This window comes from Rattus norvegicus, chromosome 9 (genome assembly GCF_021556685.1).
Source record: "Rattus norvegicus strain SHRSP/BbbUtx chromosome 9, alternate assembly SHRSP_T2T, whole genome shotgun sequence".
Lineage (NCBI taxonomy): Eukaryota > Metazoa > Chordata > Mammalia > Rodentia > Muridae > Rattus > Rattus norvegicus.
In genome coordinates, this window is record NC_141542.1 from 52,195,360 (window position 1) to 52,217,316 (window position 21,957).

The following is a 21,957-nucleotide window of genomic DNA, read 5'->3' on the forward strand; positions in this document are numbered from 1 at the left end:
GAGTTCAGTCCCAGCATGCACATGGTGGCTCACCATCTGCAACTCCAATTCCAGAGGATCTGACACATTCTTCTGGCCTCCTCGGGCACTGGGCACACACATATATGCAGACAAGCACTCACACATGTCAGTGTTTAAATCTTAAGGCAAGCAAGCAAGCAAGCAAGCAAGCAAACAAACAAAACACGAAGGGCCAAGAACACAGCTAGAACAGAGCACTTGCCTAACATGTGCAAGACCCTGGGTTCAATCTCCAGCACTGCAAACAAAAACAAACAAAAGAATCATTTTTTAAAAAACAAAGTATTTTTTAAGGTTAAGTAAGCTGTTAAAGATTTAAAGGAGATATACATTTGGTTTCATAAACAGATTCAGTATGTAGCATTAAGTAGATCTTCATTCCAAGTATTCAACAGTATTGGCCATTTCTCAGTGTGATGCCTTCACTAGGGACAATGGCTGCTAGCGCACATGTCGACATCACAGAACTATTGGGAGGTCGGATACAGATGCAGAAAATGTTTTTAATGGGAAAATTCTCTACAACATGACTCCCTCATAATCTCCTTGGAAGCTACTGAAGGAAAAACTCCACAAAGGCAAAGTGGAAACAGAAAGACGGCAAGGACTGAACAGAAGGCAAAAGCCCCAGGTCCTGCAGAAGAGGGCTCCAGCACAGGACCAGGCTAGGGCAGAAGCAGGGCTCCTGAACGAGCACCAAGAAAGCACAGTGCTAGAATAGCCCATGGGCCAGAAACACACACCCAGAGATCTCAAGAGTTGAATTAAGCCTCCTGAGAAGTTCTAGAAAGGACAAAAGGTCAAAAGAGCAACAGAATCCTTGTCACTGAATCTGAGGTCAACAAGAACAAAGCAACAACATGCCTCCCACCATAACAAAATGACAGCAATTGGCAACAGGAGTCTATGGGGTCAGGACAGGCGGGCATTCTAACATGGAGGCAGCAAACGACTGATTTCCTTGCTTCTCAAGACAGCATCATGTAGCCCAGAAAGACTTCAACCCTCTGCTTTAATTGTAAAAGGTTTTCTACAAGTATAGGTATTGTAGGTTCTCTGCAATATATACCTTTAAGAGAGAATGACTCCTGCAATCTCACAGTCAATCAATACTCTAGTGCTATTTCCTTTCAAGTAGTTGGTCATACAATAAACTTTCTGTTTAAGCAAACCTGGAATCTCATTTCAGAGACATCATTCTGGATTTAAAAAGAAAAAAGACTATGTTGCATTTTCAATTATTGTTAAATATCTCTCATAAACAAGTATCAAGGCTAGAGAAGCACTGTGATAGGCAGCTTAACGGACCTGTTACCTGCTCTAAGATTAAGGAGCATCTGCATTTATGTTTGCCTAAGTAATTACTGCCCTAGTGGATTTCTGAGCAACAAGTTCATCTTTTCAAATCATGCTTTAGCAGAGCACGGTGGCACAGCCTTTAATTCCAGCACTGGAGAGGCAGAGGGAAGAAGATTTCTGTGAGTTTGGGTCTAGCCTAGTCTACACAGTGAGCTCCAGTCCACCAGGGCTACAGTGCTCACTAATCAGTTACTTTTCCCTGAGGCTTTCAGATCATCAATGCAGCTTAGCCATTCAGTGGGACAGGGTCAGGAGGACTGGAGTACACTAAGGGCCAGGCCTGCCCAAATGTGAACAGACGATCATGGTCCTCCCACAATATGACAAAGTCCCAAGGATGAGAGCACAGTTCCCAGAATGTCACCAGTTACCAACAGAGTTATGCCTTCATTAGCTCAGTTCCCAAGGAGACTACAAGCATGAAAAGCCCATTCTGAACTCATCTATCTGCAGCCCACATTTGTTCAAAATAAACATATCTCCATCCAGATCTTGGAACAGGATAGAGCACCAAAGCCACCAAAAACCAAGGTTGTCAGACTCCAGTGACACACTTACAACTGCATTAAGAAAAGGGGTCTGGAGAGATGGCTCACGGGTTAAGAGCACTGACTGTTCCTGTTCAGCCCCAGCATCTACGCGGCAGCTCACAGTCACCTGGAACTCCAGTTCCAGGCGATCTGGTGCCTTCTTCTGGCCTCTGTGGCACCAAATTCACAATGGTACACAGGCAAACATGTAGGCAAACATCATACACATACAAAGTAAAAATAAATCTTTAAAAAAAAATAAAAAGGATCACAGTATTGCAAAGTGCCCAGGAATCCTGCCAACCCACTGCCTCTACGCTAGATCATATGAAGAACTTCCCTCCTTACTGGGCCCTGTAAATAGGGAGGCAACTTTTCAAGGGCCCATAAAAGAAGAGTGCACAGGTCTGATTTACATCAGGTACCAACAGCACAGCGGGACACCAAGGCCTTCCAAGTTACTCCTGCCTTAACCAATTTTAGAGAAACATCTTTATTCCAAGTCTCTTGACGACACCACACAGATAACTGGGCACTAGGAAGCCATGAGACTGCCAGCCAAGGATCCAGCAGAGGTTTCCGGGTGGCACCCTGGGTCGTTGTTCCAGTTACCGCTTACCTCAGCTTTCACTCAGGGTCCAGCCTCATGAGAGCAGACTTGGAAAGTGGACACAGGAGACCTGAGAGAAGGGGGCTGCATTTGGTTCAGACACCCCAGCTTTAGGCAAGAACTCCTGCATTGACCTCAACAAATCTGAGGCTCTTTTAAGAAAATGACAAAAATGAGTTGGAAGTTTTCAGTCCTTTTCCTCTCAGCTTGTACTCTAGGAAAAAGGCTGGTGTGAGTAAAGCACGTGAGTACAGAATGTACACAGTGTGTGAGCAGGAAGCACCAATCATTTCAATTTCACCCAGAGCTACACACAATTAACACCAAATGTACAAGCTAAAACTAAAAGAAGAAAAAGCGAGAATTTTAGGCAGATTTTTCAGGATACCAAAGATGCAATCCACAAGAGAAGAGAATGATAATCTCATCAAATTTTGAAAACTTCTGCTCTGTGAAAGGTTATCAAAAGAAAAGTGGGGTGATAGTGAAGGGGGGGAACCTCTGTAATCATGAACTTGATAAATAAATTCTTTAAAACTCAGCTCTAAGCAAGAGTAATAAATACATCTCAGCTCCAGATACTCAGGAGGCTAAGGGCCAGGAGTTCAAGATACCCTTGAGTACAGTGAGACACACACTCAGGACAACTCAGGGATTAAAAATATATACTGCTCTGTGCAAGACCTGATTCAGTTCCCAGCACCCGATCGGGCAGCTCCTAACTGTCTGCAACTCCAGCTCTAGGGAATCTGATGTTCTCCCTGGCTTCGAGGGTACCTGTACATGGTAAACAGAAATACAAGGAACACACACACACACACACACACACACACACACACACACACACACACACACACACACAGACTCTCGAATAAAGTCTTTGAAAACACAAAACAAAACATGGGTTGGAGAGACAGCTCAGGAGTTAGGAGCCCAGTTAGGAGTCAGGGGAACCAACACTCCCTTCTGGCCTTTGCAGGGACTTGATATGTACATATACACAGACATACATGTAGACAAATATTCACACAGAGAAAATAAAAATAGGTCTTCAAAAAAAGTCTGTAAAAATAAAATTACTAAGAGCCTTAAAAACAGAGCTAGTGAGTGACAGAGTCCTTTGGGAAGGTGCTGTGGAGACTGAACCCAGGGCCTCGCCCAGCTGGCAACTGCATCCCTGAGCCTATCCAAAGTGTTTGTTCTGCTGTTTCTATCCATTACTTACTTTCATTTCCATTGTTACGGGTCTGCACCCGTGTGTGAAGTCACAGGTTGCTGTGAGCGCCTGCCTCACATCAGTGCTAGGGCCTAAATCTGAATGGTAGCAACTGCTCTCAACTACTGAGCCATCTCTCCATTCCCATTCCTCAGCTTTGGACTCACCCTGTAGCCCAGGCAGACCTTGAATATATGATTCTCCTGCAGCCTCCAGAGCACCCAGCAGGACAGGGCTGTGCCACCATGCCCAGAGGCAGAACCCTTTACCAGACAGTCAAATGATAAATTAACATATGAAAAGATGATTGGGCTGGAGAGGTGGCTCAGTGGTTAAGAGCACTGACTGCTCTTCCAGAGGTCATGAGTTCAATTCCCAGCAACCACATGGTGGCTCGCAGCCATCTGTAATAAGATCTGGTGCCCTCTTCTGGCCTTCAGTCACATATGCAGGCAGAATGCTGTACATTAAATAAATAAATAAATCTTTAAAAAAAAAAAAAAACAAAAGAAAAGATGATCACCGTTACTGCCAAGGCAGTTCAAATCAAAACTCCAATGGGAAATCGTTAGATACGCACTAATACAGGTAGGATAGAAAGGACTTCATACCAGAGTGCCAAGGACACAGAGGACTAGAACTAATAAATACACACCTGAGGGGATGGAGAGAGCAGTCTGGAAGACCTGTCTTGGTAGATTCTTATCTGCCCTAAAATCAGCTTCTTCACCCCTTTATATTTTCTCAACAGACTGAAAGCGGATATCCATAGATTTATGTTAACACCCAGAAAACTTCATTTTAAATACAAACTCCCAAACTCAAGCAGCACAAATGCCATTAGCTGATCAGCAGATAAGCAAGCTAACAATGGAAGGGAGGAAGAAGGAAAAGGCATCACCACAGGAGAGTCCAAGTGAAAGCCAGCAACTCAGTAATGACCCATACCTTCTGCATGATTTCATTTACATAAAAATTGGAAACCACAACTCATCTATAGCAAGAGAAAACACATCTATGATTATTTGGAGCCCAGTAAAGTTGAAATGGACAGAACCAAGTTTGCCCAAACAGGTATGCTCACTGCCAACTGTCATAGATGTACACTTCCCAGCAGAAATGGTCAAATGCACATTATAGATATGTGCAGTGTGTTAGTTACAGATATAAGAGCACTGGTTAAAAAGAAGCTACAGAATGTAAAGTACCTTAAAATAGGAACAGGGTGGCAGAACTGTTAACTGTAGCACTGTGGGAAACTGCTGAAGATGTGTCCCAACTGTCTCAGGGACAGGCGCAGGACAGCAAGGAGTGAAAAGGAGGCAGAGAGAAAGAGGCCACTCAGGGAAAGAGCGAGGGGATCTAAGCAGAGACTCTCCAAGAGATGAGAAACTGTTACACATCTGCACACACAGCCCGCTGTGTACACTCACGGGACTGTAGTGAGCAGGAACATGAACCTAGGACAGACAGCTCTGAAGCAGAAAGACCAAGCCAGGCTCTCCTCTGGCTCTAAGCTAAGGAAGGCAGAGAGAGAAGGGTGAGAGAGCAGACTCAAGGAAGGAGTTCACAGCAAGGGCACTAATGCTTCCTCTTCTACCCAAGCAGCTTCAGGTCGAGAACTGTGTGGATAAGGTACTGGCCCAGCAGCCTCATCAGCCACGTCACATGGGACAACATGAGCCGGCACCCTCAAAGGAATCACAATGTCTTTCTTGTCTGAGTAAGACAAGCCCAAGAGAAGATGAAATCTCACTAAATAATCTTTATGTAATTCAGAACCAAACAAACTTATTTTCAATTTTAACAAGCAATTTCTCAAATCTGAAAATGTTTGCATGTACTGTATATGTAAAGCAAAGTTTGCTTTAAAAAAAATATAACCAGAGCACCCTGGGCAGAACTCAGGGACAAAATGGTCTTCAGTCCGTAGTAGGACAGCCTATCTAAGAAAGGTATCAGGCACAAGGAATTACCTGTACAGCCCAGAGGCTGGTGGGCAGATCTGAGAAACTCAATAAAGCAGAGGTCACATGCACTTCGACCTAAAGTTTGATCACACTCATCAACAAGTTCATTTATGAACGTAGAAAGCCACCCAACCACAAATCCCAGTTTCACACCTCCTCCCCAGACACAGACATCTGGCATGCACACATACCTGTTTGGAAGGTAGGGTTCGCTCCAGGGTACATGTTAGGAGAATAGGCAGGAGCTGCTGCATAGCCCACAGGGAAACCAGCTGCAGGGGAACACAGCACAACAGCATTATCGATGAAAATAAAGCCACATGACCACCATGTTTGAATCCCACACACTTCAAACAAAATCAGTTCTAGTCATATTTTCTTAGAATTGTGTTGAGTCACAAACATGACCCAGACTGTTAGATCTATAAATGCTCACACTCCACAACTAGGGGGGGCAAGATGAGGCAGAAACTGAATCAGGAGTTCACTGTCCAGAACAGCTACATTGAGCATAAGTCAGGGCACAGAGCACCTTAGCATGTGTGAGGCCCTAGGATTATCCCAGGGCCAAAATAACTACATTAACAGCCAATAAGTAATACCGGGTATAGATAGTGGTGCGAGTCTGTAATTCTAGCATGTGACAGTGTGAGAGGCAAAGGCAGATAGATAACTGAGTTCCAGGCCAGTGAGGGCTACACAGCAAGAATAGGTCTGGTAAAAAGAAGAGCTAAGCCATAATTTTAAGCAGAAGAAAAAGAGGGGAGAGGAAAAGGGAAAGGGGGAGAAAGGAAAAAGAATCCAAGAATCCAAGTCTGGAAACCTAACACCCCTGGCAGTCCCACCCCAGAATCCCGTCATCTCTGAATCAATAGAGAGTGTTCAGCATCCTCCACTAGGTCCTTATCCTCACCAGGCTCCACTGCACAAGCTGGAAAGAACCAGAATTCAAAATGACCTTGGACCCACCCTAGGGCCTACTTTTTGCTGCTGGGGGATGGGGATAGTTACAAAGACAGAACCAGATCGTTTTATTTAAAAGCTAGTGATTTTTGTTCTTGTTCTTAGACTGTTTCAAACTTCCAAGTTCATTTCAGGCATCTTCACATTCTGAATTTCTTTTTTTTTTTTTTTTGGTTCTTTTTTTCGGAGCTGGGGACCGAACCCAGGGCCTTGCGCTTCCTAGGCAAGCGCTCTACCACTGAGCTAAATCCCCAACCCCGCATTCTGAATTTCTAATTCCAGTTTCCTCAGTTCAAGTTGGCCAGGCAGAAGCCCAGGTTGTCAGGATCATTAAACTCAAGACGTCTTCTTACTAAAAGGATATAATTAACCTCAAAGAAACCCAGAATGAGAAAATACAATCAGAATCCACATCCAAGTAAGATCATCAGCTTTCTTTTTCTGAAAGGGTGGCGGGTCCTCCTGCCACTGCCTACGGAGTGCTGCAGTTACAGGCCTGCCTGCTTATCTGTTGTGCAGCACGTGAGTGAGAAGAGGGGCCCTTGGAGACGAGAGGATGGTGCCAGAACTCCTGGTTGTAGCAGACATTACAGACAGTTATAAACTACTACTTGAGCATTAAAAACAGAGGCCAGGTCCCCTGTAAGAGCAGCAAGTACGCTTAAACTCTCAGCCATGTCTCCAGCACCCATGGTTACTTTTAATTATACATGAGTCTTTAGTCGGACTCACCCACAGCCACAGACACACAGATATCAGTAAGGTATTTAACAGAATCCTGCCACTTGTAGTGTCCGTCAGGAAAGGGGCCCTTGGATACCCACCCAGCACTCCTTAGAGTTCAGGATTCCCTGCCATCCCCACCCCTCTTCTGTCTGACCTAACAGCAGGTCAACCGGAAGCCCTCCCACCCTCAGGACAGAGAACCCAGCATCCCAAAGCCCTGACCACTACCACTTGTTGCTTGTCAGGAGCTCTGCTTCTCTTTCCTACCAAGACTATGCTGAGGTTACCCAAAGGTGGTACTCAAAGGGAAGCCAAGGGTACTCAAATGGTGGTTGTTGTGTTGTTTTCCAAGACAGGGGCTCATACAGTCCAGGCTGTCCTCAGTCTCACCATGTAACGAACTGAGAACAACTGACACTGTGATCCTTGCCTGTACCTCCAAGTGCTGGGATTAAAGGCCAATGGAATGTACCATAACCCACTCGGGAATCTCCCAGAATGACAATGTGGGGGTAGAGAGCACAGCACCAGGGCTAAGGACCAGACACAGCCCTGTGAGTTCAGTGTGCATGATGGAACAGAACTCAAGGCCTCACATGCTGGGCAAGTGCTCTACTGTCAGGCTGTGTGCTGGCCTCACCAACAGGGTACCAGCAGGCTGCTCAGGGGAGGAAGAACACAGTTGGCAAGGGGAGTCCTCTGTCCATGTTTTCTAGGGTGGAAAAGGGCAGATCTTGGAGGCAGGGGGGTCCGTGGTCTGCACTTCCCCTCAGAGCATCTTCTGTTAAGCAGGAAGGGAATGCTAAGCCCTGGTCAGGGGCAGAACCTGGCTTGGTTCAGAGTGACCATTTTGTGGAAAGGAGTGCCCAGGAAGGAAGCTAACTGAACCTATCTAGATACCTCATAAGCATGGAGAAAGCCAGGTTTTTATGCTCTGTGACTGACTGCCACACTCCTCTCAGTGTGGTGTCATGGTTACATGTTCCAGAACAGGTACAGCTTGACAAGCATCTGGCTCTACTCCTGCCATTCAATTCGGAGACTCCCCAGGGTCTGAGCCTGCTCAGCCTTACCAGTTCTGTCTAGTGGCAGGGCCCACTTGTCCCACACTCTGAGTCAAAACCGTGAAGAGGAGAGAGGGTACAGCAGTACCCAATTAACCTACTCAAACGATCCCAGCGGTGGTGGTGCTCCTCACTACCTCCCACAATGTTCTGGGTTCCTGAAGGAAAGACACCTACCACACAGCCTTTATAGTTTTATATGCCTTACACTGACAGCTCAATTCAGTGGCTGGGACACTTCCTAACCTCCGTATGGCGTATCTCCCCACTCCGATATTCCTGAGCTATTACTAAGATCTATACGCTCTTTCTCTTGAGAATATATTTGGAAGTGACTTTTAGAGAGATTTTCAATGTTGCTGCTGCTGTTTTTAAAATTTTTCATATACATTTGCTGTTTTGTGTATGTGTATAAACTCCAATGGGTTGTGACCATACTGAAGTCAGTTCTCTCCTTCCCCGACATGGGTCCTGGGGATTGAAAGCAAGTTGCTGTGCTTAGGGGCAGGCACCTTCATCCTGGGGCTGGGGCCCTTCATGTGGCAGGTCTGGCAGGGCAAAGCGGCCATTCATAAAGCCACAGAGCAGTGATGCTCAACCTTCCTAATGCTGTGACCCTTTTATAGTTAGTTCCTCATGTTGTGGTAACCCCCAAGCATAAAATTATTTTCATTTCTACTTTATAAGTGTAACTGTGCTACTGTCACGATCTGTAATGTAAATTATTTGGTTTTTGATGGTCTTAGACAAACCCCATGAAAAGAAAGGGTCATTTGGCCATAGGCCCCCATATATATATATATATATAAAAGCAAAATCCCAATAAGGAGGAAAAGAATTCAATTTATATGAATCCCAAAGGGGTAGAGACCCACAGGTTGAGAACCACTGTCTTAGCTGAAAACTGTTCCTCTATCAAGCAAAGTCACCTGAGTACACCACTTAGGAAGGAGCACACAGGAGTGGTGTGGGAGGAGGGGCTCCTGATTAGCCAGTCAGATCATCTAAACCAGCCCCAATAATACACAGGGTGGTGACAAGCTGTTAAAGGCCTTGACGACACTCCTGCTTCACAATCTGACCTCCCCAAAGTCTTCCCAAACAAGCCTAAGGTTTTGCTGCAATGAAGTCACTCTTCCAACAGTGCACAGGAACCCCAACAAGAGCTCAGTTCTCTTCTGTATGAATGCGGAGCCTCCACACTCCTTCCCCTATCTTCAACTGGATCCTCCTTTACCTCAGTACAATTGGTCAGCCTCTCTTCCGGAATCTTTCTTTCCCACTTGCCTTCTTCAATCAGTAAGAAGTGAGTGGGTAGTACTGGAATGTTTTATCAATGATACTCATTTGGCCGTCAAGGGCAGTGGTTTTTACCAATGTCCTATGGATCAGCCCAGAGGCCCAAAGCAAGCTAGGTCAAGCAGGATACTGCTTAGGTACCAAAGCAGGAGCAAAAAATTTATAAATTTTTAAAAACCAAAAATGTCACTAACTAGATCATATTCCATAGGCCATAACACACCACACACACACACACACACACACACACACACACACACACACACACACACACACAGAGAGAGAGAAAATAAAAAATTAAATTAAATTTCCTCATGTCTCCCTCATTGTCCTCAGGAAGCCATCTATAACAGTGCTTGCTACCAGAGACCACCCCAACCCTCTAACAGAGTTAACAACCAGTCACTGAGTCAAATGGACCAAATCATGACACAGCTGTGTGGGCATCAGCGCCCTACTTCCCCATCTTTGGAGGAGCCTTGCTTTTGCTACACCCGTCCTGCTCCATGTCCTTCAGCATATGAACTCATGCTACCCATCACCACGACCTAAACTGAACTCGGCCCATCTCCTGGGCAGCACGAACCCCCAGGGCCGAAGCTCTGAAAGCGCTGAAGGTCACTGCACACTTCCTCAGCTGACTGAAATCACAGCAGAAGCATCCTCTCTCCAGCATCCATGCAGACTTCCATGCAAAGGCTCAGCAGCACTGCTTCCTGTGCTCCTAACTCTTGTCCCGAGAAGGCCTTCTAGTGGTTACCAACTGTGTGTCCTCACCTTCAGCTCCACCCCCTCAGCAGAGAGGATGGACAGATAGGAAGTGATTCTGAGCAGTGCCATTTTATGATCCTGACTGCCTTAGGACAATGACTTCAAAGAAGACCATGACTATGTCAAGAGACAACACAGGAGAGAGAGAGAGAGCGCGTGCGAGCGAGCGAGCGAGCGAGAGAGAGAGAGAGAGAGAGAGAGAGAGAGTGTGTGTGTGTGTGTGTGTGTGTGTGTCTCCCCACTTCCAGTGCTGGCAGTCAAATCCACAGGGCCCTGCACAGACAAATACAGAAGAGCAAAACTCCAATAAGGGAAAACAAAAAATCCAACCCACGTGAACCACTAACTCCACTGATCACATTTCTTAAAACTCAAGACGGGCAGCATGGAGCTGTTAGGGAGGATGTGAGAGGAAACCCTCCTCCCAAGAGTACAGTGACAATCTCTACCCAAGTCAGCTGGACAGTGCCCTAAAAGCCACGTGTTTACTTTCTTCGACTCTACCTTCTGTCACTGCCACCAACACGGTTATTAAAAGCAGCAGGCCAATTTACCTTCAATGTTTGGGGAATAGCAAACCCTTCAAGTAACCCCAACACAGAGAAGGAATTGGACTGAATAAGAAAATTCCATAAGACAGGTTATTATATTTATATAAAACCAACAGAAAGCACATGCAAGCCCCATGAACTAGTTTGGGAGCAATTCTAGATACATTATTTGGCAACTGCATCAGCACCTTTTCTCCGAAACTCAGTGGAAGAGAAGGCCTCCTTCAGTCAGCAGTTTTGCTCCTGGTACCTGATGCTGGCTGAGACCTCCATGACTGAACAACACAGCTGCTCTCTCAAACCCTGACCTTCTGTGGACATGGCCATCCTAAGTAGAGCATGTGCTCCTTCCTCCTTCCACTGTGCATTATGTTCTGTATAAAGACATATTATAATACACAACTTGTCAATGCTCAGCATGGGCAAGAGAAGCAAATGTAAATTTTGGTGGTCTTGTGACACTGCTGTGACATAAACCAGACCCCTGAAGAACTTGGAAACCAGTTGAAGTCCACACAAAGGTCTAAGAAAACTAAAACCCACTGATGTGTATGACAGCTTCCTGCAGAGGCACAGGCTTCTCAGAGCATAGTGGCCTGTAGTTGCTTCACTCTTCAGGATGAGGCCAAAGGAAGCATAAGCCTTACCAAGGCTGAAAGGCACACATTCAGCTTCTGAGAGCAGGAAGAACAGCCACACTGCTAACTGGAAGGCAAAGGAACACAGCAACTGGACAACTCAATCTCTAATACAATGTCTGTCACAACTAATGAAAACCCTAAGAGATAGGACAGCATGACAGAAAACAAGAAAAAGACAATGACAAGAGAAGCAGAACCACCATCCAGGGACTATGGTCATCAACAAGCCAACCAAACAGTACATGGAGGAAGAGGGTTTGACACCATTAGCAAGATTAGTGAAATGCAGTAGATAATAGGAAACCATCCATTCTGAGCTAAGAGAAAACCACAAACATGGTGCTCTCACACACTGTGGATGGAATTACAGACGAGGGGAGGGACAGAAAGTATCTATAAAGCTACTGCTGTTGTTGGGGGACATCTAAATCTACGAAGGCCTCTCAATGCTGAGCCAGATAAACCCCTCCATCTAGTCACAGCACGGTAAAACACAGCACCACAGTATCTTAACGACAACAGAGGGAGGACGGGCAGAGCAGTTACAGAGGCACAGTCACTGCCTAACTACCCAGCAGAAACCAGGACAATACAGGTTCCCCTTACAGTCTGAGAGTGAGTCCGCCAAACAGCACCCATGCTCACCACAGCACATGCAGTAACACACAATGAGTACAGTAAGTCCTTCAAAAAGACGACAGACAAGGAATAAATGGATATGAGCACCAGGTGTTATAAATAAGGGAACAGGCTGAAGGTATGGCTTGGTGGTTAAGAGTATTCTTGCAGGCAGCCCAAGTTCAATTCCCCACACCCACGTGGTGCCCCACAGCTTCCCCTAATCGTAGTTAACGGGAACCTGGCATCACCTTCCACTTCCGACTTCTAGAGGTAGCAGACACGCACATCGTGCACATACATGCAGGCAAAACACTCAAACACATAAAACAGTTAAAAATAAATACATGAGAAAACAACAAATACCAGTAATACCAATAATTATTTACACAAGACAGCATTTGAGGAAAGAATTCCATCCATGACTCATGAGCCTCTGCGCTATAAAGTCAATGCTGGCCCAAGATTCCATAGGCATACAATGCACATCTCCGAGCACTTAGCTACTAGGACTTCCATTAGGGAGACTGTCAAATACCCACCCTGCCAATCATACAAGGTAAGTGAAAGTATGAAACACTGTGAAGATGACACTCAAAGCTGCTTCAGAATTACAGAAGCTTTCTCTCAGGTGATGTTCCACAGAGGGAAAAAAAAGCCTAACTAAAATAATGGTTTATGCCAAAGTTCTTTTCAGCAAAGACTGGTCAGTATGACAGGCAAAGGGCCAGAAGAGACTAGGGTCTGTTAATGAGGACTGACAGGTAAACTGATACCACGGGGCTCTGGTTGTTGCCCTGGCTCAGATGCATTCAGATGCTCCTCCATTAAACCAGTACTAACACTCCAAACAGGCTCTTACTGCCAAAGTGCTTCTCATCAATTCTAGGAAGACATCCCTCTTCTAATTTCTCTAAGTTACTTCTGACCTGTTATTCTCAGAGTTCTTAACCTGTCTATCTCCTCTCTTACCTTATCTTTAAAAAGTTGTATTTGTTTATGTATGCATTACAGTATGTGCAGGTGGCTACCTATGTACATGTGGGTACTCAAGGGAGTCGAAAGGGACATCAGATCTCCTGGAGCTGAAACAATAGGCAATTGTTTCACCCTAAGCCGGATACTGCTTAGGTACCAGAGAACAGTTAGGAGCAAAAACAGAACAGTTAGGAGTATGTTGTCAGATAAGGGTGCTGGAACCCAAAGTCAGGTCCTCTGCCACGACCAGGCCATGCTCTGACTACTAGGCCATCTATTCAGCTCCCATAAGGTCTTAACTGCTCAGTCATTTCCTCCGGCCTCTAACTTACACTACATGTTGGTTCACTCTCAGCATGTTCTGTCTTACAATGCCTCTAGCTTTCACTGGACTAGCTGCTCCAAGCCCTCTTTCTTTTACGTTTAATTGTTTCTCTCCCTTAACCCTTGTGCATCTTGTTATCTACTCACAAATCTAGATCTTTGTTACGTACACATTCTAAACGTTCTCGTGACAAGGCCTCGCTCTACCTGCTGGCTGCACTGCAGTGCTATTCTGCCTGGTGACCTTGTCCTCAGAGCACCCGTGTTCTATAGTAACTCTGTGTATGAACAGGAAGTGCTTTTTCAGGAAGGCCAAACAGCCTGTGATGAAGACAAGCACTTCACAGCAATTCCGCAGGGTATGTCAGGCACTATGCAGGGATAGACAGTGCAGTCAGATGAGCGTGTGAGGCTTGAACTGCTGGATGCCCACACTAGGAAGCAAAGGAACACAGACTGGAGCCAACGCCCCTGAACGCCTACACGACTTGGGAAAGAAAGACTACCCTTTTCAGAGGCTTCCTTGTGGGAACACCAAACAGACTCTTATCCCCCACTTTGGTGGGAGGACCAATCTCAAGAGGCAGGTTGCTTGAGGAAAGAGGTGAGCGCTCTAACACCTGCTCAAGAGTCTAAGCCCCCTGCAGTCCCCCTTAGGGCTGCTAAAATTCTAGGGACAGCGAGTGGCAAATGCTCCAGGACAGATACAGTATCCACAGCCCCCGGTCAAGCTGGGTTGACATAGCTTTCTTTTTTTTTTTTTTTTTTTTTTTCTTTTTTTCTTTTTTTTCAGAGCTGGGGACCGAACCCAGGGCCTTGCGCTTGCTAGGCAAGCGCTCTACCACTGAGCTAAATCCCCAACCCCTTACATAGCTTTCAAATCTGGCCAAATGCTTCTCTCCTCTCTTCCAAGTTCAGTTTTATTCCATGTTTTAAAACGGAGATTTTTACCAATAAGATTTTTCCCAAAGTATTTCAAACCCATAGTAAAAGCCTGTGTATCTGCTACTTCAGAGGCTGAGGCACAAAGATTCTAAGTCAAGTACTGCCTTGGTTATATAGTGAATTCAAGGGTAGTAAATAAACTAGCAAATCCTTGTTTCAAAAAGTAAAAGGGGTTAGAGGTGGGGGCTGGAGAGATGGCTCAGCAGTTAACAGTACTGGCTGCTCTTCCAGAGGACCCAAGTTCAATTCCCAGCAACCACATGGTAGCTCACGTTCCAGGTGATCTGACACCCTCACACAGACATACACACAGTCAAGTCACCGATGTACATAAAATAAAAATAAGTAATTTTTATTTAAAAAAGGGGTAAAGATACAGTAAGCAGTAGCACACTCAGGTAGCATACACAAGGGGAAAGACCCACAATGAAACCATAACGGTACAAGTAACTACTTTTTAGTTATGAATTTGGATAACCATCTGCAATTTTTGACCAAAGTCCCACTTCCACAATTTTTTGCTTTATGGCCAGCCTCACTCAGCTGAGCTGACTGCCCCCACTCACTGTGAACTGCACCTATTAAATACAACAGCAGGGGAGGGTGTGGTACCCTCCTAAGTTATTCAGTGGGGTTTCCTCCTGGTCAAGGGAGACAGAAGTTACCTTCAAGAAGCAACCTTCAAGCAGCAGGCCCAACCCCGAGGAAGGTGTGAACAGGAACTCTGAAATCACACTGTTCTTCCCAATACTGCACTGCAGTGAGGCTCCTACTCAAATGGGAATAGACTGAGGGGCAGAGGAAACAGTCTTGGCCCCATACTGGAGATGTCAGCTTTGGGCAAGAGACACCTCTTGACTTTTCTCTCCCTGCATCTCCTTCCTGCCTTCCTAAATCAGTCCGCCCACTGTCGTGACCAAGAACAACTTGGAGGAGAGAAGGCTTCCTCTCACCCTAGAGCTTTCAGTCTAGCCTGAAGGGTCAGAGCAGGCACAGAGAGGCAGGAACCAATGTAAAGGCCATGGTAGAACGGGCTTCCTGCTCTGCTGCCTTTCCAGGGCTGGTCAGCTTGCTTGCTTATGTAGCCCCGGACCAGGAGTGACACTCCACAGTAACCATTCATCAAGAAAATGCCCCCCCAGGCAATCTGGTGTGAGCATCTTTGCAACTGAGGGCCCCCACTCCCCAAAGGCTCTAGCTTGCATCTGGCTTACATAAAACTAGCCAGAGCGTCTACATGGACATAAAAAGTACTCAATGTTCAATAATGAAAAGAAAATTCAACTTGCTTACCTGGATATCCAATTCCTTTGGCATTTGCATAGGGAACCCCAGAAGACCCAGGGCTATAAACAGGATTCATGACTTCAAGTACTAAAAAGGGGGAAAAAAGGTGATTTAGCCAAGTTCTTGCTTCCAGAATTTTCTCCATTAGTTTCAAAAGAGCAGGCAGCAAATGTTATTCTAGTCTACTCTAAAACAATGTATTTTCTGCTGCTCCCAACCAACAGAATGGAAAATAAACATGGAATGTCCCAATAACCACAGCATCCAGCCAAATCAGGACCCAGCAGTCTTTTCTTCCTAACTCACTTCAATCCATCAGGACTAAGGGAAACAATATCTGTCAAATTCGTACTTAAAATGCTGAAAATTCTACAATTCGTCTCAATACCCTCGTATCAGAGAACTAAATGAAAACATATTCAGAACATGAATTCATGCAATTGTTTTAAAAGTATTTAAAGAATCTGAGTCTTTCATAGTGAAAGTCCTTCTCTAGAATGTGCAAGGCACTGGGGATTCAACCACCCACTAGGAAAGAAAAGAGGAGACTAGCACACTAGCTCATGTCTGTAATCCCAGTCTTCATGAGTCTGAGGCAGAAGGACTGCCATGAGTTCAACATTAGTCTAGACTTGTCTAAGAACCTGTCTCAAAAGTCATAATAATATGAAAATTATTATGGAATAATAAATACTGCACCATGGAAGCCAGAGAGGGTGTTGAACCCCCTGAAGCTGGAGTTACAGGGGTAGTGAGGGACTTGTTGTAGGTACTGGGACCCAAACTCGGTCCTCAAGATCAACAAGTGCTAATAATCACCAAGACATCTCTCTAGCACCAAAAATTGCTCCTTTAAAAAAAGTAAATATGAAAGTCGGGCAGTGGTTATGCATGCCCTTAATCCCAGCACACAGGAAGCAGAGGAAGGCAGATCTCCAAGTTCAAGGCCAGTCTGGGCTACAGAGTGACCAGTTCCAGGGCAGCCAGGGCTACAGAGAAACTGTCTCAAAAAATATTGATACACACACATATGTATACATATGTAAGTATACATATATGTATTATATACCATATATACAATTATATGTGCATGTGATATATAAGCAAAATATATAATGTATATTTTTATAGAATATATCTTATATCTTTATAAAATATATACACATTACTATGTAATATAGTATATGATATATATTTTATATATAAATATGTGTATGTATGTGTGTGGATCTGTATCTGGGCCTAGTGGCCTACACCTATATTTGGGAGGTAGAGAGTAGTGGATCACAATTTCACAACCACTGTGAGTTCCCGGATACTGAACAGTACAGGGCTGTGGACGGAGAAAACAGGGTCAAAGGCACACCAGAAGCAAAGGTGTTTTGTCACATTTCAAGAACACAGGAACTGTCAACTGCCAATCCTCTCAAGTGCATGGTGCTTCTGTTTCAACCGTCATCCCCCAAGAAGTAAATTCTTTCCAAAGTAGTTCTCTCCTCTGAGCAGCCAGTTGACTTCCTTTGCTAGTTAAGCCCCAGACAAGCACAGTGCCATGTAAAGACTACGGAGGAAACAAGAGCAGGTCAAGTTCCCCTCTAAGGTTACAGACTAGACAAAGGTCAATCCAGTACTTTTTGCAAAAATGAAAACGCACATCTTCACTTCGCTATCCAAATAGGGTAGATGAGTGTAGTAGTTGGAATAGGAATGGCCCCCATTGATTTATGTGTTTGAATGCTTGACATAGGGAGTGGCATGGTAAGTGCTGTAGCCTTCTTAGAGGAAGTATGTTACTGTGGGGGCACACTTTGAGGTCATATATGTTCAAGGTCTGCCAGTGTGACACAGTCTCTTCTGCTGCCTGTGGATCAAGAAGAAGAACCCTCAGCTTCTTCTCTAGCACCACATCTGTCTGCATGTTGCCACTCCCCACCATGATGATAACAGATTGAACTCTGAATCTATACATAAGTCAGCCCCGATTAAATGTTTTCCTTCATAAGAACTGCCTTAGTCATGGTGCCTGTTCACAGCAATGGAAACCTAAGTGGGTTCTGTGTTCACTTAGCATGTTGATGATAGCTACTGTAAAGAGTAAGAAAAATCATGATTAATGCTGGTTTGAGACAAAGCATGGTAAAGGCCAAAAGACAAGTGGGTGCTTTGAGAGCAGGGAGCAAGCTGAGGGAGCGCCTGCAAAGAGAGGAGCACAATGAGAGCAGTGCAGCACTGCCAGAAGGGCAAGCTGCCTTCAGGGAAATTAAACGACTCCAGAGGCTAATGATGAACAGCCCCTAATGTGATTAATAAGTCTTAAGGAATTAAAACCAACTGCCTGGGACTATACAACTAAGATGCAGTGCAACTACCTGTCTAGAATGTCTGAAGCCCTAGGTTCCACATCAGCACCAAGAGAGACAGGCAAAAACAGTGTAAGGCTGAAAAAGGAAAGCAGTACAGCTCCCTTTTCAATCTGGTAAAACATCGTAGTGTGCTGAAAGGAAACCTGCGACACCATCGGTTCGGTGTCCAAATACAAAAGCCCTCCTTGAATTATTTATTCAATGCTGAGAGTCCCTTCAAAGTCTGATAGTCCAATAACAAAATTTAACTTAAGCCATTTAAAGTCTAACTCGGAATTATCAAAGCACACCTGATGTGTGTGCACAGCAAATGTGAAACATAAGCCCGTCACTGCATCAAACTAAGTCCTGCCATTATCTGTACCCTCACATGGCACGAGTCCCTTACTATGTACCTGCCAAGACACACTGCTCCAAGAGTCAAATGGAGCCAGCGCCTGCTGTCCAGTTAACAGAAAACTCAAGGTGTCTGAGGAACAAATGGAAGGAGACTAGGAAGGAAGTCACACAAACCCAAAAGGAGGGGCGTTCTCATGGACGACTGTCTGTTCTTCCATGGCATGAACACAGGTGAGGGAGATGTTAGAGGTAAAACCAGATTTACTCTGAAGACAATAGGTGGACTTTGTTTAGATTATGATTTATATCAGTAAAAAAACATTTTAATAATATAGCACAAAAGTCACGCAGGCAGAGTTTGTTATTTATGGTAATAGTACTGTGTTTATGTGTGATGGTTTGTATGTGCTTGGCTTAGGGAGTGGCACTATTAGGAGGTGTGGCCTGTTGGAGTAGGTGTGTCACTGTGGGCATGGACTTAAGACTCTACCCTACCTGCCGGGGAAGTCAGTCTTCCACTAGCAGCCTTTAGAGGAAGATGTAGAACCCTCAGCTCCGCCTGTATCATGCCTGCCTGGATGCTGCCATGTTCCCGCCTTGATGATAATGGACTGAACCTCTGAATCTGTAACCAGCCCCAATTAAATGTTGTCCTTATAAGAGTTGCCTTGGTCATGGTGTCTGTTCACAGCACTAAAACCCTAAGACAATATGCCAATATGTAAATTTTTAGAATACAAAAGAATGTAACAATATGAATAACTATAATTTAAAGCACTTCCTTAAAAGGGGCAAATACAGCAAAATGCTAGTAAATTTTACTTCATTATATGGGAACATGGCTGCAAAGAGTGTCTGTCCTTTTATGCTTGTATATCGAAAAAGAAAAGAAGCACCTGGCCCAGCAAGCCACCTGTTTTCTAGTGCCACCGGTCACACAGCAACTGCCAATCCTTATTCTGAGCTGGTGTGGACAAAGTACCTGCACTGAACGCAGGGACAGAGTTCCTAGGATTCTCATGTGAACTCACTCAACTACGCTATGCGTGGTCTGACGCCTGCATCAGAACACCACACCAACTGTACCTGTGAAAAGACTATGAGAACTCCTCCACAATAATAGCCAGCAACCACCGAAAGCACATGGGCAAAATGAGAGGGTTTTTTTTTTTTTAAAGAATTTATGTTTAATGAGATTAGGGATTTAATTCAGTGGTGGAGTACTTAAGGCCCCAGGTTCAGTCCTCAGATCCAGGAGGGAATAAGACATCATTACAAAATAGACCCTCCCAATTAAGGTTCTCATGATAGATTTTTATTACTTGTATTTAAGTTTGTGTCCTGAGTCAATGCCATGTGTGTGTGGATGCCCGTGGGGGCTAAAGAATGTGTCAGATCCTTTGGACCCGGGGGTGGGGGGGTGGGGGGGGGTGGGTCTGAGGCAGTTGTGAGCTGCCTGAAACAGGTGGGAAAAGGACAGGAGTCCTCCTCATGACCAGGAAGCACTCTCCATTGCTGAACCATTGCTCCAGCCCACAGTAGGAGTTTTAAAACATAAAGCTGAAGCGGTAAGTGCAACGCTTTAAAGGTCGTATGGTGTAGTGTTTCATATCAGCAACACCACTAATTTCAGGGTGCTTTAAGCATCTCTACCCAGAGATAGATGGTTAAATAAGTAAGTTACAGATTGATTAGAAAAATATCAGTATTGGAGTTTTAGATATGCTTGATAGCAAGGAGAGTGCATCTTACAAGAAAACTCTCCAGTCCACCCAACTCAGCACTCACGGCTGTTTGCCACCCTCTAGGACAACTTCCGGTGTTTCTGTAGAGAACAGTCAGATCTCAAACCAACTACTGAACACAGACGGAAGAGGGTATCACATACACTGATACATTCATGCTTTGAAACTGCTCTCAACGGGTCCAGAAAAATTAACCCTCTATAAGAGAAGATAGGAAGACAAACAACTTCCTTAAACCCCAGGGCCTTCAAAAATTATTTTTAAAATGCACTTTTTTTCCCCCTTCTGAACTGCAATATTAAAATGTTCTGAAAGGCAGATGCAGAGCTAGCCCAAACAAATTTGGTAAAAAGGAAGTAACAACTGTTTCCTCCCCCCTCCTGGGTTCCAGACACTGGCTTTATATAGACGGTCACTTCCACCCTTAGGGGAAGGAGGTCAGGAGGAGGGCAATTCTATCGACTGCTTCTCAATCACCTCCTAGGTGAATGCAAAGGTACGCAACTCAAAACCCTGCAGCACCCGCCTACTAGACCCTAACTTCCATCTGGTTCTGGTCACAATTAATTTTAACACCCTTAAGGGTTTTCTTGCATGTCAAAACATTCCAAAAATGCTTCACGAGTAAACTACAGACATTACCAAAAATGAGCCTGCTTTATTCAAAGACTAAAGGAAGCAAACCCGTCAACGGTTTCAGCATTAGGAAAGGTGGCCTAGATTTCCCAAATCTCGGCTGTCAAAGCCAAAATCACTCATTACCCCTTGACCTACCGAAGTTTTAAAGGCCGTTTTTCTAATTGCTTGCACCAGAACTACTCTAATTTAAAAATCTTGTCATACTACAGCGAGTAATTTCGTCTTACACAAGGCGAAGTGGAGAGTTTAAGGCGTAGGAACTACCCAACCCTTTTTCTCTTTCTTTTCTTTTCCTTTTTAAATTTGAAGGTATGCATGCGCACGTGTGAACCTTTTCATTAGCAAACCTCCGTGCACGCAAAAACACTCCAAGTTGTGTACGTGAGTGATTAAAACAATCGGCTCAGACAATGCAAGAAAACCACGAGAGAGAACGCCCAGCCGCGGACGCGCTACCAGGACGTCCTTCTCTTTTTTTCCTAATGAACCTGGGCCATGCCCCGGAACGTCCTTCCCTTGCTAAGGTAACCTCCGAAGCCTACGTTTTCCTGCAGGAGAAGGATCGCCCGGTCAGCGACGGCCAGCGTCCCTGGCGGCCCGCGACCTTCCCGCCCCGCCCCCCGGCCCGCCGCGGACAAAGCGGCGCCCCTGCTCCCCGCGCGGCCTGACCAGGCGCTGCACAAAGCGCCGCACTTCCGGCCCGCGCCCGCCCGGAGCCGCCGCCCCCATGCTTCCCGTACTCACGGTAGCCTGCGCCTCCGGGACCGGCGCGCGCCGGCCCGAGCCGGCACGGCGTGTGGCTCGGCGACGGGCAGTGCCCAGACGACGCTCGGTTGCGGCTGACCGCTAGGCCCGCGCTGCCTCCCGCCCGCCTCGCCGCGGCCCCCGCTACCGCCGACGCTGCGCAGACACCGCAGCCCACGACCTCACTTCCGCCCGCCGCGCGCCAGACGGGGGCGCGCCGGGCACGTGATGCAGTTGCGCGCGCGCGCCCCCGC

The 21,957-nt window shown here is 45.6% G+C and overlaps 1 protein-coding gene across 6 annotated transcripts in view; it reads right to left on the reverse strand.

The window, feature by feature from the left end:
- The window catches only part of Fam168b (family with sequence similarity 168, member B), a 33,096-nt gene extending 11,185 nt beyond the window's left edge, over positions 1 to 21,911 (reverse strand). For 2 of the 6 annotated variants that reach the window (XM_087567748.1, XM_087567747.1), the window contains exons 1-4: positions 21,704 to 21,911; positions 15,880 to 15,960; positions 5,898 to 5,978; positions 224 to 259 (exon numbers count right to left, since the gene is read on the reverse strand). In XM_087567748.1, the coding sequence (XP_087423874.1) occupies positions 224 to 259; positions 5,898 to 5,978; positions 15,880 to 15,949 (187 nt within the window). In that variant the 5' untranslated portion in view covers positions 15,950 to 15,960; positions 21,704 to 21,911. The remainder of the gene's footprint in view (positions 1 to 223; positions 260 to 5,897; positions 5,979 to 15,879; positions 15,961 to 21,703) is intronic. The other 4 variants (XM_087567751.1, XM_087567750.1, XM_087567749.1 and 1 more) reach the window with 3 other exon arrangements.
- Between the last annotated feature and the right edge of the window lie 46 nt (positions 21,912 to 21,957).